Genomic DNA, 14902 nt, shown 5'->3' on the forward strand with positions numbered 1-14902 from the left:
GTGTGTGTGTGTGTGTGTGTGTGTGTGTGTGTGTGTGTGTGTGTGTGAGCGCGCGTGCGCGCACCCGGAGCCCACGCTCGCGGGCTGCGCGGGATGTAAATAGCACACCTCCCTGGCCGCCTGCGAGTGCCAAGCCGGATCCGTGGGCTCCCAGCGCGCTGCGACAACGCGCCGGCATCTCTTTGTTTGGTTGTGGCTTCCCCACCTCTCCGCGATGCAAATTGATTTTCTGTTTCGCTTGACACAGCGCGCTGGGACTTCGTGTGGGCCGCAGCCTCGAACGCTCCTGGTATTTGTAATTGAATAGTTCTCCCCGGCGGCTGGGGGCAGGGGTGTTATTTTTAGTGTTGGGAATAAAGAGGCAAGCACTCTGACCTTTTTGCTGTTGCCTTGGGCTTTGAATACGTGTCTCTGATGGAGAAGACGGATTCACATCCAGTCGCGCACAGGTGCCTGCGCACAATTGTGTACACACATTTCTACACACCTAGCTTTCCCCCTTTCTTTTATTTTTAAAAATCGGGAGTGGGAGTGCACAGTGTTTGTAAACCAAAACCAAAACCAAAAAACTTTCCTTTGTTCTTTTGGGCCTTTTCCATTTTGAGTAATGGAGTAGGAGTGCCAAAAGGTTGCAATTAGTTCACTAGGATAAAAGACACTGTCTCTGAGTCAGAGCTGCCAGTTTGATAATTATTAACGTATAAAAGCAGATGCGCTGTTTAAGGCAAAAGGGGCGGGGCGGGGGCAGGTCCACAGTAGACAATGAGGGAGGGTCTCTGCCGACCGCCTGCTGCTTATTGTTCCGGCACTAGAGGCTGCAGCCTGTAGCCGCCTCCTCCTCTAGGGCTTCGCTCCTCTGTCATCCCTCGGTCTCACTTGGGACCTTCCGAGTGCCCCAGCGCTGTCCCCCGGGGCGCCGGGACGCCAGTCCCAGCCGCAGCCGCCCTTCGCTGACCGCCCTCTCTCTGCTTTGCAGGTTGGCAGCTTTGCGCCCGAGGGTGTCGCGAGCCGAGGCGTTGAGGACCGAGCGCCTCTGGCCCAGCCAGCCGGGCGGGATGCGGCGCGGGCTGCAGCGCTAACCGCCCCCACGCTGGGCACTGGGCGTACGCGCTCCGGGCTGCAGGCGGAGCGGCGGCGGCGGAGGGGGGGATGCGCCCGGGACGCGCAAGGCTCCTGCCGCGAGCTGCCAACCCGAGGTGGACCCTAAGGGCTCATCGCAGGACCGCGTGGACCCCTGCCCTCCGGGGCACGCGGCTGAGGAGCCTCGGGGCCGCGTCTGCGGTCAGGATGCTCTGGGCACCTCCCTGCTGGTGAGGATGCCCTACTGCGCGGCTCCGCATCCCCAGCCCCGGTCCCTGGTGGGCACGACTGCCTGGGCCCGGCTTCGGCCCCTCCTGCCGGTGGATGAAAAGGGCCGGAGTCCTTGAGTGCGACCGGCTATCGAATCTGAATTCTACGAGCCATGGAAGGAGGCACTGGGCTGCAGCCCCAGGCGGGAGAGCAGCTGGAGGCCAGCGCCAGAGTAGGAGCGGTCCAAGAGAAGTGCGAACCCGAGACCTTTAGGTCCAAGAGTTTACCCGCCCTGAACAGCGCCTCCTGCAGGCCAGACCTGAATCCTGCCGGAGAAGACTCCAAGCCCGCCTCTGGCCATCAGGAGTTGAAGCCAGGCCCTGGCCCGCGGGCCCCCAGCCCCTCCGTCCCGTCTACTTCGGCAGAGATGGCAGGGCTGGTGGAAAGTCACCACAGGGTGGAAATCGGCAAACCCATATCGGTGTCCTCCACTTTGGCCATGCTCCAGGGCAGAAGGTGCTTCTATGTGGTCCTCACCGATTCCCGCTGTTTCCTGGTTTGCATGTGCTTTCTGACCTTCATCCAGGCGTTAATGGTCTCCGGGTACCTGAGCAGTGTCATCACCACCATCGAAAGGCGCTACAGTCTGAAGAGTTCCGAGTCAGGGCTGCTGGTCAGCTGCTTTGACATCGGGAGCCTGGTGGTGGTAGTGTTCGTCAGCTACTTCGGCGGCCGGGGGCGGCGGCCCCTGTGGCTGGCCGTGGGAGGACTCCTCATTGCCCTGGGGGCCGCCCTTTTCGCTTTACCTCACTTCATCTCGCCCCCCTACCAGATCCAAGAGCTGAACGCCTCGGCGGCCAACTACGGCCTGTGTCAGAATGGCAACTCCTCGGCCACGACGGAGCCTCCCACCTGCCTCAAGGACTCGGGGGGAAACAGTCACTGGGTCTATGTGGCTTTATTCGTTTGCGCGCAGATTCTCATTGGAATGGGCTCCACACCTATTTATACCCTGGGACCAACCTACTTAGACGACAATGTCAAGAAAGAAAATGCATCCTTGTACCTAGGTAAGACTTTCCTCTCAGATAAGCTTGCACTCAAAAATCAAAAGGAAGCACTTTCACATTTTACTGGATGTTGTATATTGTGTATAATATATGGCATTATATCATATATATGCATTAAGCTTCAGTTTATCTTCTTTTTCTTTTTTTTTTGGCCTTAGTGTGGTGTGTTTTCTGTTTGGGAAAGAATCAAATAGTTGAGCGTTCTTTGAACTAATTTTCAGACTCACACTTGTCTTTTCCCAAGTAATACAAACTTTTAACTGTGGGGTGGTGCTTCTCTCTGTTGCTGCCTATCTTTGGAAAAGCTCGAATTTATCAAGCTTATCTTCTCAAAGCTGTCCTTCTAGAAGGGTCAGGAAGGAATAGAAGTAACTGCTGTGTGTGGAATAAGGTTATTCTTTCATCCACAGCTGCTTCTCATTCCTGCCCCCAAGAGCAGAGTTAGTGGAGAACCCAGACTACATGAAACACACTTTATTGACTTCATATCTGTATTTATTACGTATCATCTGCGTCGCTATTTAAAAAAAACTTGAATGATATCGAATGACTAGATTATCTTTATACAGAAGCAACATCACAGGTTGTAAAGTTTATCCAAAACGATTTTTGTTGTTGGTTTGAAGACCCTCAGTTACAGGATATTGGGGGAAACATCATTACTATTTTCTGAAAAGCAGTACTCTTGGACAGTGAAAGGGCAGTGGAAGTGATACTCAATGAAGAGGGCTATGCGTTTTGCTCAGTATGCTGTCCCCAGAATCGGTTACAGAGGGTGTCTGAGCCATTTATAGTCCCCAGTAACTGGCCCAAATGCATCAGGACAAGAGTTTTATAATTTGTTTTTATTATTAAATGTAAGAGAAAGAAATTTCTATTCAGGCAGAGAGGAATAGCTTGCTTGTTACTTTGCCTCCATGTTTTCTAACATTTGTTGTGACAAATTTTCAAACATCCAGGAAAGTTGAAACAACAGTTCAATGAACGTCAGTGTATCCACCACCTAGACTCAATAATTGTTCACTTTATCATATTTACTTTATCAGTTTGTGTGTGTGTATAGAAATATATATATTTTTGGATGGGAGGTTAAGCCCTTTGAAAGTAATTATAGACACCTTTAGGCTTCAGCACATATCTTCTGAAAATAAGGACATTCTTTTACATAACTCAGGAGCTTAAACTTCCTAAGAAAGCTAATAACCATTCCATATGGTCATCAAATTCCAGTCCATATTCAAATTTCCTTAATTGCCCACTCAGTCTTTTTTAGCTATATACATTTTCTTTTTTAAAAAAATTTATTACTGATATTTATTTTTTTTAAGTAATTTTAATTAATTAATTAATTAATTTATTGGCTGCGTTGGGTCTTCGTTGCAGGCTTTCTCTAGTTGCGGTAAGCAGGGGCTACTCTTCGTTGTGGTGCACGGGCTTCTCACTGCGGTGACTTCTCTAGTTGCTGAGCATGGGCTCTAGGTGCGTGGGCTTCAGTAGTTGTGGCACATGGGCTCAGTAGTTGTGGCTCGTGGGCTCTAGAGCACAGGCTCTGTAGTTGTGGCGCACGGGCTTAGTTGCTCCGCTGCATGTGGGATCTTCCCGGACCAGGGATCTACCCTGTGTCCCCTGCATTGGCAGGCGGATTCTTAACCACTGTGCCACCAGGGAAGTCTGCTACATACATTTTCAAACCAGGAGCCAGTTGAGATTCATTTATACACTGCATTTGGCTGTTTGCCTTCTTAGCATTTGCTAAACTAGAACAGTGCCTCAACTTTTTTCTTTCTCTACCACGTAGACTTTTTGAAGTGACAAGGCTAGTTGATTTGTGGAATGTTCCACATTCTAGATTTAATCTGATTATTTCCTCGTGGTGTCACTTACCTTGTTCCTCCATTCCCTATATTTCTTGTAAACCGGGAGTTCAAAGGTGTAATTCGATTCAGACGAAACGTTCTCGGCCAGACTACTTCACAGGTGACACTCCGTGTTTTCGATTAGATCCATCTGGCCATTCATTAGTGTTGATGAATTTAATCACTTAGTTGCGTGGGTGATTGCCAGGTCTTTCCATTGCAATCACACGTTTCTCTCTTTGAAAATAATCAGCAATCTTTAGAGTGACACCTTGACCCTGTAAATATCCCAATTGTTTTCTTTATTCTTACTGATCTTTTCCTCCATTTACTTTGAAAACTCGAGTCTCCCTTCCATCCCGCTTCTAGGTACCACTGACACAAATCTGCTTCATGAAAAACACAGGCAGAGCCCCACGCAAAGAGAGAACATCCACTAGTAAGAGCCCTGAGATTTAACTTTTCTGGTAGTGGTTGCCCATCAAGAATGAAAAGAGCAAGTACGTATTCTGTGCTGAGCACTGTACTCCTTATGGGAAGACCGAAAATGAGACACAATCCCAGCAACTGAGGTGCCTTCAATGTAATGAAGAAATATTTCCAGTTTAAGGTAACAAGCGAAGTGACATGTGAAAGGGGAAGAAAGTTCTACAGATGGGATTTGCTCCCGCCCCCCCTCCTCCACCTACCGCCTCCTCCTCTCCTTCTTTAGATATTGACTAATAATTGGCTCTTCTGGAAAACATTTTGATGAATGCCTTAGGACACATTCTTTGGGAAACTCATGAGAATTCTGCTTGTTACATGGCTCTGTTTATTACATGGCTCTCAGTAAAAGCTCCAGTGGTTTGAGTACCAGGAATCTTACCTGTATTCTTTGATTTAATGTTCTTAATGGCCTTATGAGATGGGAATTGTGGGAATTGTTTTCCCTGTTTTATGAATGAGGAAACAAAGGCTCAGAAAATTTAAGTGGCTTGCTTATGGGCGTCAAACCCACGCCTGTCTGACCCCAGAGACCTTGAACTTCCCTCCACGCCGTGTGCTTTTTGGCAAGAGGATCTGAAAGTCAACTGAAACCAAAAGATGGGCCACGTTCAGTAGAGTTCTGAATATGGTGCAGAAGGATGCAGAACTGGCCTAAAGTCATCAAAACATGATCAAAACGAGACCATTCTTTAGACCTTTTAAAGCAGCTTTTACAGGTTACCTCCATACAAATTCAAATCAGGGAGACTACTATATTCTTAGAACATGAGCAGTGTTAACCCATTACCACATGGGATTTTTCCTAATAAATAACGGGTTATATATCTTTGTTATTTTCTGCAAAACTGTTCTTCTATATTACCTTGTCCGCTCCCCACCCTTTTCTTAAGTTTTTGGTCAGTCTTTCTAACTGATGACAACCATAGAAGAAGAAGGGGGAAAAAAAGCAGGTAGCAGATTAATAATTGCAGGCAGGAACAAATATCTGAATTAAAGTAGAAACCATTGAAATGGAATGTAAATGTATACCTTAATCTTTTGAAAGTTCCGGTGTTAACATTCTGGCAGCTTTCAGCGTAGAAGAGATGTGGTCGTAGATGAGATCCAGCGGTCTTTGCACCCATTCAATGCCCTAACTCCTGCAAGGAGAGAGGCTCAGCGTTGACCCGGAGCATAGAGAAAGCTTTGTAGTTATGAAGAAGTAAGGTTAGCAAGTGCACCATGGTTTGTAATTGTATCTCAAGGAGAGAGAGAAAGTGTGACCTTTTGCAGGGCAAGATATTCATGAACCAAACAGGGAAGCAAGAGAGAATGGCTAACCAGGTGGGGAAAGGAAGAAAAAGGACGCTTTTCTAGAATAGAAAGCCACAGCTCCGATTGGGTGATTTTCAGGATAGGTGAGGATTGGCAATGGGCCAGCCATTGGTCAAGTGGTGTGGGGACAGCCACCCCACCTCCCTGGTGTGTCCCCTGTCACTTCACACCCCAGAGAAGGGTCGGAGTTGGGACAGTGCCTTAGAAAGAGCACCGGACGGGGCTGATCTGTATTTTCGTCTGGCTCTACCAGTGACTGGTCAGGAGACAGATCTGATCGTAGACAAATCCCTTAACTTCTCCCAGCCTCTGTCTCCACCTGGGGATTGTTACATTTGTTTCCCGCACGGTAATATTTTGAGGAGCAAATGGGATTACATGGGGGTAAGCACTGGGCCAACTGGAAGCGGCAGCACTTTGCTGGGTTAGAAGCGAATTCAGACTCACCCTGGAGAGTGGGCAGAGTGAAGAGTGGAAGATATTCTACTCCATCTGAGCACCAAAACCTTTAAACGTATCTCTTTACAATTGGGAAAAAGGAGAGAAGCATTATGTAGGAAATTAAAACTTTGTATGGGAAATCACTCCTTAGACATTGTACAGGACAATGTTTTTTTTTTTTTAGAAGATGTTGGGGGTAGGAGTTTATTAATTAATTTATTTATTTTTGCTGTGCTGGGTCTTCGTTTCTGTGCGAGGGCTTTCTCTAGTTGTGGCAAGCGGGGGCCACTCTTCATCGCGGTGCGCGGGCCTCTCACTATCGCGGCCTCTCTTGTTGCGGAGCATGGGCTCCAGACGCGAAGGCTCAGTAGTTGTGGCGCACGGGCCCAGTTGCTCCGTGGCATGTGGGATCCTCCCAGACCTGATCTTGAACCTGTGTCCCCTGCATTGGCAGGCGGAGTCTTTACCACTGTGCCATCGGGGAAGCCCCATAATCGCACTATTAAATAGACTTACCCATCTAGCCGCCGGCAATGCTGGACCTCAACAGGGTGGCAGCCCTGGGTCTCCCCACGTGACCTGTGGTCGAGGGGTGTGTGTGCAAGACTTGTGCTGAAAAGGAGCAGGGGAGAATTTTTATGCCCCGTGTGCACACTCACCTCCCAGAGGCAAAGAGGAGGAAATGAGCTGCGCATCCCAGTTTATTTTCAGATTCATCTGTCACGTTAACCCCCTTCTGCTTTCCCGGGGAGGAGCAGTGATGGGGGCGTGAGGTGGGCCAAGAGAGGAAAGATCATGTGAATATACTCTCTTCTGAGACTGCAAACTGGGTATTTATTCTGCTTTAATTTTGCTCATCTTGTTTACAAGGTATTCATCTTTGTAAGCCACATACAGTCCCTTTTGGGAAGTAGGTTCTGTACAAATCATGAATAAAAAAAAAAAAAAAAATCTCCGCTGGAAACTAATACCAGGGAGAGTGACCGTTAAGGGATTTGAGGCCATGATCCAGGGCGTGTGGAGGAATTATTGGGATGGATGCAGTGCAGAGTGAGGAGAGCTGGGTGTTGGTGGCGCAGCAGCTCCTTGCTAGGATGTTGGTGAGTTTCACATATACCTGGGACAATTCATCTGTGTCCCAACGAGTACATCTTCTGTACCCTTGACAAGTCCTGAATTTATATCAGCTCCCTGGTTGGTCACCTTTGGCCTCTAAGACAAACTAGTCAGTCTACGATGCTGACAGATAAACCAACTTCAGATTCTAGCTGAAAAGCAGAAGGGCTTCCTGCATCACTGTGGAAAAGGCAGTGGACGGACAGTGATGTATTCAGCTCACCTGCAAATAACAGGTGAGCTGTTATGTTATGATACATCTTTAACATTGCTGTGGATTCTGTTATCTGTGTGGTTCGGTCCTTCTGAAGCTTTAAGGTGTGTATGTGAATCTCCAGGGTGTCTTTTCAAAATGCCGATTCTGCTTCTGGAAGTCTGGGGCGGGGCCTGGGATTCTGCATTTCTAATGTGCTCCCAGGTGAGGCCAGAGCTGCTGGTCAAAGGGTCATGTTTTGAGCAACAAGGGTCTAAAGACCATAGATCTTTGACTTTTCTGATCGGTGGAGAGTTTCTCTGTGGGCTTGGGGTTGGATCCACTGTTGGCAAAACCAGCTGCTGATTGAGGTTCTATCTCATCAGGAAGAACCCTTCCGTCATTTACTGCATTTGCAAAAGCAAGATGTCAGTTTTGGGTGTATCATAAGCTGTGGCAACTTTTCTGAATTCCATCGTGATCGCTATTGAGTCCACTGAGAGAGTGGCTTGGGACAAAAGATGTTCATTTTGCTATTAACCAAAGGAAGCACCACTTTCTTTTTGCTCTCACCACCCTGGAGGCTCTGGGCTGATGGGTTTCTCTCTGTTGGTGGAACTCTACACGTTAGAGGTAAATCTGTGACCTCTGCAAACCCAGGTGAGCTCTGAGCTCACCTTATAAGGCCCTTTGGTGGGGGAAAAGCAAACAAACCCACACACTTGGCTCTGCTTTTTTTTTTTTTTTAAATAAATTTATTTATTTATTTATTTTCGGTTGCGTTGGGTCTGTTGCTGCGCGTAGGCTTTCTCTAGTTGTGGCGAGCGGGGGCTGCTCTTCATTGTGGTGCATGGGCTTCTCATTGCGGTGGCTTCTCTTGTTGCGGAGCACAGGCTCTAGGCACACGGGCTTCAGTAATTGTGGCACGTGGGCTCAGTAGTTGTGGCTCGTGGGCTCTAGAGCACAGGCTCAGTAGTTGTGGCGCACGGTCTTAGCTGCTCCACGGCATGTGGGATCTTCTCGTACCAGGGCTCGAACCGGTGTCCCCTGCATTGTCAGGTGGATTCTTAACCACTGCACCACTAGGGAAGCCCTTGGGCATCATTTTAAAAAGAAGGAATAGAGATTTTGGAAAAGAAAAATGGAGGCAAAATGGATGTTAGAGTAGGCATTCTAGGAATGAAGGCTTCAGAGAGAAGTGAAGGTGAAGAAACATACCTGGGTGTTTGGATGGTTCTCTTGTGTCTTTTGGGGGAAATATTCGGAAATAGAGACCGTGTGTCCGTGCCGATGTGTTCTGCTGTGTTGGGTACTTCTGCCGGAGCTGGTGCTCTCACCCTGTGTTTTCCGTCTCCCTGATCTAGAGAAAAGAGACAGGGATTCCACCCTATCTCCTGGGTGGTCCTCCTCGTCCAAGACCATTCTCAGTATCCAGGCTCTGTATGTTCTGAACCTCAGCTCCCAGTGGGAAACAGCATAGGTTACGGGTCATTCTAAAATGGTGGTTTTCAACTAGAGGTAATTCCCTCCACTCGCAGTGGACACACTTGTTAATGCCTGGAGTCAACTTTGATTGTCAAAATTTGAAGGGGACCTCGTGGCATTTAGTGGTATCTTGGCCTATGTTTCTGCTAAACATTGTACATTGCACAGGACAGATCCCACAACAAGGAATTACCCTACAAAAAACTGTCACTAGTGATGCTTTCAACTTTTTTCATCTTAAGCATTCAAGTTACTATGTTATTTTGTGTTTCTTTTTTTGGCAGTGCCCTGCGGCATGCGTGATCTTAGTTCCCAGACCAGGGATCGAACCTGTGCCCCCTGTAGTGGAAGCGCGGAGCCCTAACCACTGGACCACCAGGGAATGCCCTATTTTGTGTTTCTTATATCTTGGGACTGGAAGTAGAAATCTCTAGGTCACAGAATTAGAAAGCATTGAACACTTGGATGGAGAAGACCCAGGAAGAACCTGTCTTTGTAAATAGGAAAGCCTTCTAGCAAACAAGAGATAGGAAATAGAGATGAACTGTTCATTACTCATTGCTACATATTACCCAGTAGACAGCATAGTATCTATACGATACTATTTTCTTAGTAGATCATGGGAGATACTGTAGTGTGCCATGGTAGATTATTTTTAGTGGGTGTAAAGATACGAAGGGTTTCATGGTTTTTACTGTGACTTCACTTCCCATCAGCTTAAAAGTTTTTTTTTTGGCTACACCAGGTGGCTTGTGGGATCTTAGTTCCCCAGACAGAGATGGAACCCAGGCTCTTGGCAGTGAAAGCGTGGAGTTGTAACCACTGGACCGCCAGGGAATTCCCTAAAAGTTTTTAACCATAGAGATTTTCTAGACATATTTTTGGAGTTGAGACTATTGTAACCCTTGAAGAGGAATGACGTGTGTATGTGTGCGTGACATGTATGTACTAAGGGGAGTGGTATGTCATTTCCCCCTTTATCTGAGCTCTGTTTCAGTGGCGATGGTAAAAGAAAACATCAAGATGAGGAATTCTGGCAAACTATAAAGCAATTAATCAGCATTTTAAAGCAGAGCTCACCAGCTAAATAATTGGACCTCAAGAGGAGACGTAGGGTAGATTTAATAAGGCATTTAAGACCTAGAATTTCTCTTAAAAATAAATGAGAGCTTAATTAAATCAAAAGAAAAAGCCTTTGGTGTGGTTTCATACATGGGGTCTAACAAGGGCTATTTTTGTGTGTGGTACGTGGGCCTCTCACTCTTGTGGCCTCTCCCGTTGCGGAGCACAGGCTCCGGACGCGCAGGGTCAGTGGTCATGGCTCAGGGTCCCAGCTGCTCTGCGGCATGTGGGATTTTCCCAGACCGGGGCACGAACCCGCGTCCCCTGCATCGGCAGGCGGACTCTCAACCACTGCACTACCAGGCAGGCCCAACAAGGGCTATTTTTAACAGCAAATATGTTTGAATGTTTAATGTATGGCAGGCATTGTGCTGAATGCTTTATCATCTTATTTTATCCTCAGAACAACTCTTATGTGACAGGTACATTTTTTCCCCCTTTTTTTATGGTGGTAAAAAACACATAACATTAAAATTACTCTCAACCATTTTAACTGTACAGTTTAGTAGTGTTCAGTGTATTCCCACTGTTGTGCACTAGATCTCTAATTTGTTTTTCATCTTACAGCACTGAAACTTAATACCCACTAAACACTAATTTCCCCTCTCCTCAGCCCTTGGCAACCACCCTTCTACTTTCTGTTTCTGTGGTTTTGACTACTTTAGATACTTACATGAGTGGAATTACACAGTATTTGTCCCTTTGTGACTGGCTTAGTTCACTCAGCATAATGTCCTTGAGGTTCATCTGTGTTGAAGCATGTGACAGAGTTCCTGCATAACATTACACAGTATGTTTATACCATATTTTAAAATCCATTCATCTGTGGATGGACACTTGGGCTGCTTCCACTTCTTGGCTATTGTGAATAATGCTGCTATGAACGTGGGTGTGCAAATATCTCTCTGAGATCCTGATTTAAATACTTCTGGATACATACCCAGAAATAGGATTGCTGGATCATCTGGTGGCTCTATTTTTCATTTTTTGAGGCACATCCCTACTGTTTTCCATAGTGGCTACACCATTTTACATTCCCACCAATAGTGTATAAGGGTTTGAACTTCTCTGCATCCTCACCAACACTTGTTATTTTCTGTTCTTTTGATAGTGGCCATCCTGATGGGTGTGAGTTGATACCTCATTGTAGTTTTGATCTGCATTTCCCTAATGATTAGTGATGTTGAACATCTTGGCATGTGCTTTTTGGCCATTTGTATATCTTTGGAGAAATGTCTATTTAAGTCCAGTGCCATTTTTTTTTTTTTTTTTTTTTTAGTGGTATGCGGGCCTCTCACTGTTGTGGCCTCTCCCGTTGCAGAGCACAGGCTCCGGACACGCAGACCCAGCGGCCATGGCTCACGGGCCCAGCCGCTCCGCAGCATGTGGGATCTTCCCGGACCAGGGCACGAACCTGTGTCCCCTGCATCGGCAGGCGGACTCTCAACCACTGCGCCACCAGGGAAGCCCCAGTGCCATTTTTTAATCAGATTACTTTTGTTATTGTTGACCTGTAGAAGGTCATTTATTCTGGATATCAGACTCTTATCAGATATATGATTTGCAATTATTTTTCTCCCATTCTGTAGACTGCCTTCTCACTCTGTTGATTGTTTCTTTTAACGTGCAGAAGTTTTTAAGTTTGGTGTAGTCTCATTTGTCTATTTTTTATTTTGTTGTCTGCTTTCGGTGTCATATCCAAGAAATCATTGCCAAATCCAGTGTCTTGAAGTTTTTCCCCTATGTTTTCATCTCGGTAGTTTTAGGCCTTACGTTTAGGTCTTTAATGCCATTTGGGTTAATTTTTGTGTACGGTGTAAGGTAAGGGTCCAACTTCACTCTTCTGCATGTGGATATCTAGTTTCCAAAATCATTTGCTGAAGAGGCTATCCTTTTCCCATTGTGTAGTCTTGGCTTCCTGGTTGAAAATCAGCAGCTACTTTCATTTTTCACATTTTATAGATGAGAAAATCAAGGTTAAGTAATGTGCTCAAGTTCATCTGAAAGGTGGCAAAACCAGCACTCAAGGTCAGTGTTCAAGGCCTGAGCTCTGTTGACATTAGGGGGAGGGGAGGGGAGGGGGAGGGGAGGGGGGGGGGGAGGAAAACGTTTATAGATTTCTGGTGTGACTTTGGCTCAGTTTCTTAATTTTGTTACGTGTGAAGGAGAGGAGGCAGCAAGGTTAGCGGTTTCTTAGATTCCTGTCATCTCTTCAGTTCTTTAGTTCTGTGCCTTGTTCATCCTGGCTGGATATGATCTTGTTCTGGAACTTGGGACTCAGGTCTGGAGAGGAGTCGTAGCCTCTTCTGTTCTCCTTGAGCTATCGGAAGTGAGTCTCTTGGCACTTCCTCCACACCCTGGTGGCTTGAGTGATGTCGCCATGTGACAGTTGTCCCCAGGGAGTCAGACATTCCTTTTACTCCTTTTCCAGGCAGCTGTGTATTACCTGACGGTAAATTCAGACTCTTCTTCCCGTCCTGGGAGTTATGATGGCTTTTGAAACTGTCACCCTGCAAAAATGCTAACCCCTGTTACCTAATATAACCTAGAAAGGCAGGTGCAGGTTACTCTTGCTTAAAAGTAAAAACCATATTCATGTAATTAATATTTTCAGAAGGATGAAATTACATAATTTGCAAGTGTCTGAAACTGAGTTGTGCAGTTCCTGAGTTTCTAGCATGTGAGAATTCTTAGCTATAATATTTCAATAATAATAATAATTATGATGATGATGGTAGGTTTTGGTCTTATTAGGTGTTTTCCTAATTTTTTGGCCTTGAGTTCTTATGAAGGACATAGAAGTTTTAAGAGGCTTTTTTTAAAAAGAATGTCTATGTGTGTATAACTGAGTCACTGCTGTACAGCAGAGATTGGTACAACATTGTAAATCAACTATATTTCAGTAAAAAAAAAAGATGCTTTTTTTTTTTTAGTGAGAAGAGGGGAGAAATTTAAGTGAACAAGATTGTGTAGTGAATTCTAGGCCTAGCATTCTGGTTGTAAATCAGCTTCTGATCAATGTATAAAGATGGACCAACAATCCTGGTTTCCAAAGTGTCTTTATATTATTGGGTGAAATATATTTGCTGGTATTTTGTCTAGAAATATGCTTATGTCCCTGGTGTTTAATTTCAGCTGGAAGGTAAACCTTTCCTGATTTGAACTGCATTTTCATGGCTTTCCTTTAGGTGGAGGGCAGCAGCAACCTTTAACAAGATGCAAAAATCTTCCTGAGGTAAATCTCAAAAGTTTCCTACGAGAAAGACTTGACTAAAAAATATATCTCGGAATAATAATTCTGAAATTTAGTTTTGCTGGTATTTAAGATGTCTCTAGTTACTTCATCCTTGTGAAACTTTCAAAAGAAATTAGTTTTCATTTCTTTAATTAGGATTGATGGAAGGCAGTGGTAGCTACATGCAAGAACGGAAGAGAGATGATGTGCTACCTTCCAGTTGCTGGATTCAGTTTTTTGGGTGTGCAGTGTCCTCCTTTATACATTCTTTCTTTCATTTTAGGTTCTAGAACCATTGTTGTTAGGGAGAGGCCGGGGGACCCTCACATGGGTTCTTACTGGACACTTATTTATTCACTTATATGACATCTCATACCACTTTGGGAATGACTAACTTAGGACTTAAACCTTCCAGGTCATCCAGTCTTGTAGAAATGGTAAACCACACATAGGGACCAATTTGTAATTTGACACAAATTCATCTGTAATTACTGATATAATTTTGACTAAGTTACATAACGTTTCAGGACCTCAGTTTCTTTGTCTGCAAAATAATCCAGTTTGACCATACCAGAAGACTTCTAATCTAATCTATGATGACTTTTAAAAATTTTTTTAAAAGCTTAATTGGGGGGATTCCCTGGTGGCACAGTGGTTGAGAGTCCGCCTGCCAATGCAGGGGACGCGGGTTCGTGCCCTGGTCTGGGAAGATCCCACGTGCCGCGGAGCGGCTGGGCCCGTGAGCCATGGCCGCTGAGCCTGCGCGTCCAGGGCCTGTGCTCTGCAGCGGGAGAGGCCACCACAGTGAGAGGCCTGCGTACCGCAAACAAAACAAAACAAAACAAAACAATACAAAAAAGCTTAATTGGGGATTGGAACACTGGAAGAGGAGAGTCACTATCTACTGTATTTCTAAAAATAACCCTAAAAAGTGACCCGTGGGCCTCAAGGAACTTACAATCTAGTTTGACTATTTGTTCAGCAACATCTGTTCTGGACGATTGAAGATGATCTGTGAGCTGTGTGACCTCTAGTAAGTCACTTGACACCTCTGGGTTTCAGTGTTCGAATTTGGATGGAATTGAATTAGAGCATCTCGAAGGGTCTTCCTGGACTCTACTTTCTGATTTCTTCTGGGCCTACTGTGGCGTAGATCCGGAAGTTAGCGTATTCAAGGCAGTTCAATCTTGTGGTTAAGAGTGTGGCCGCTGGCGCCAGGCTGCCTGGATTCGAATCCCAGCTCTGCCAGGGTGTAACCTGGGGCAGGTTCTGTGGCCTCTCTCTGCTCGAT

The 14902-nt window shown here is 45.9% G+C and overlaps 1 protein-coding gene across 2 annotated transcripts in view; it reads left to right on the forward strand.

Annotated features, from left to right (window-relative positions):
* SLCO5A1 (solute carrier organic anion transporter family member 5A1) overlaps positions 1-14902 on the forward strand; it is a 123086-nt gene that overhangs the window by 926 nt on the left and 107258 nt on the right. For both annotated transcript variants that reach the window (XM_027127939.1, XM_027127940.1), the window contains exon 2: positions 977-2360. In XM_027127939.1, coding sequence (XP_026983740.1) covers positions 1463-2360 — 898 coding nt within the window. In that variant the 5' untranslated portion in view covers positions 977-1462. The remainder of the gene's footprint in view (positions 1-976; positions 2361-14902) is intronic.

Source organism: Aethalodelphis obliquidens, unplaced genomic scaffold (assembly GCF_003676395.1).
Source record: "Aethalodelphis obliquidens isolate GAN/ISIS:26980383/991018 unplaced genomic scaffold, ASM367639v1 scaffold33, whole genome shotgun sequence".
NCBI lineage: Eukaryota > Metazoa > Chordata > Mammalia > Artiodactyla > Delphinidae > Aethalodelphis > Aethalodelphis obliquidens.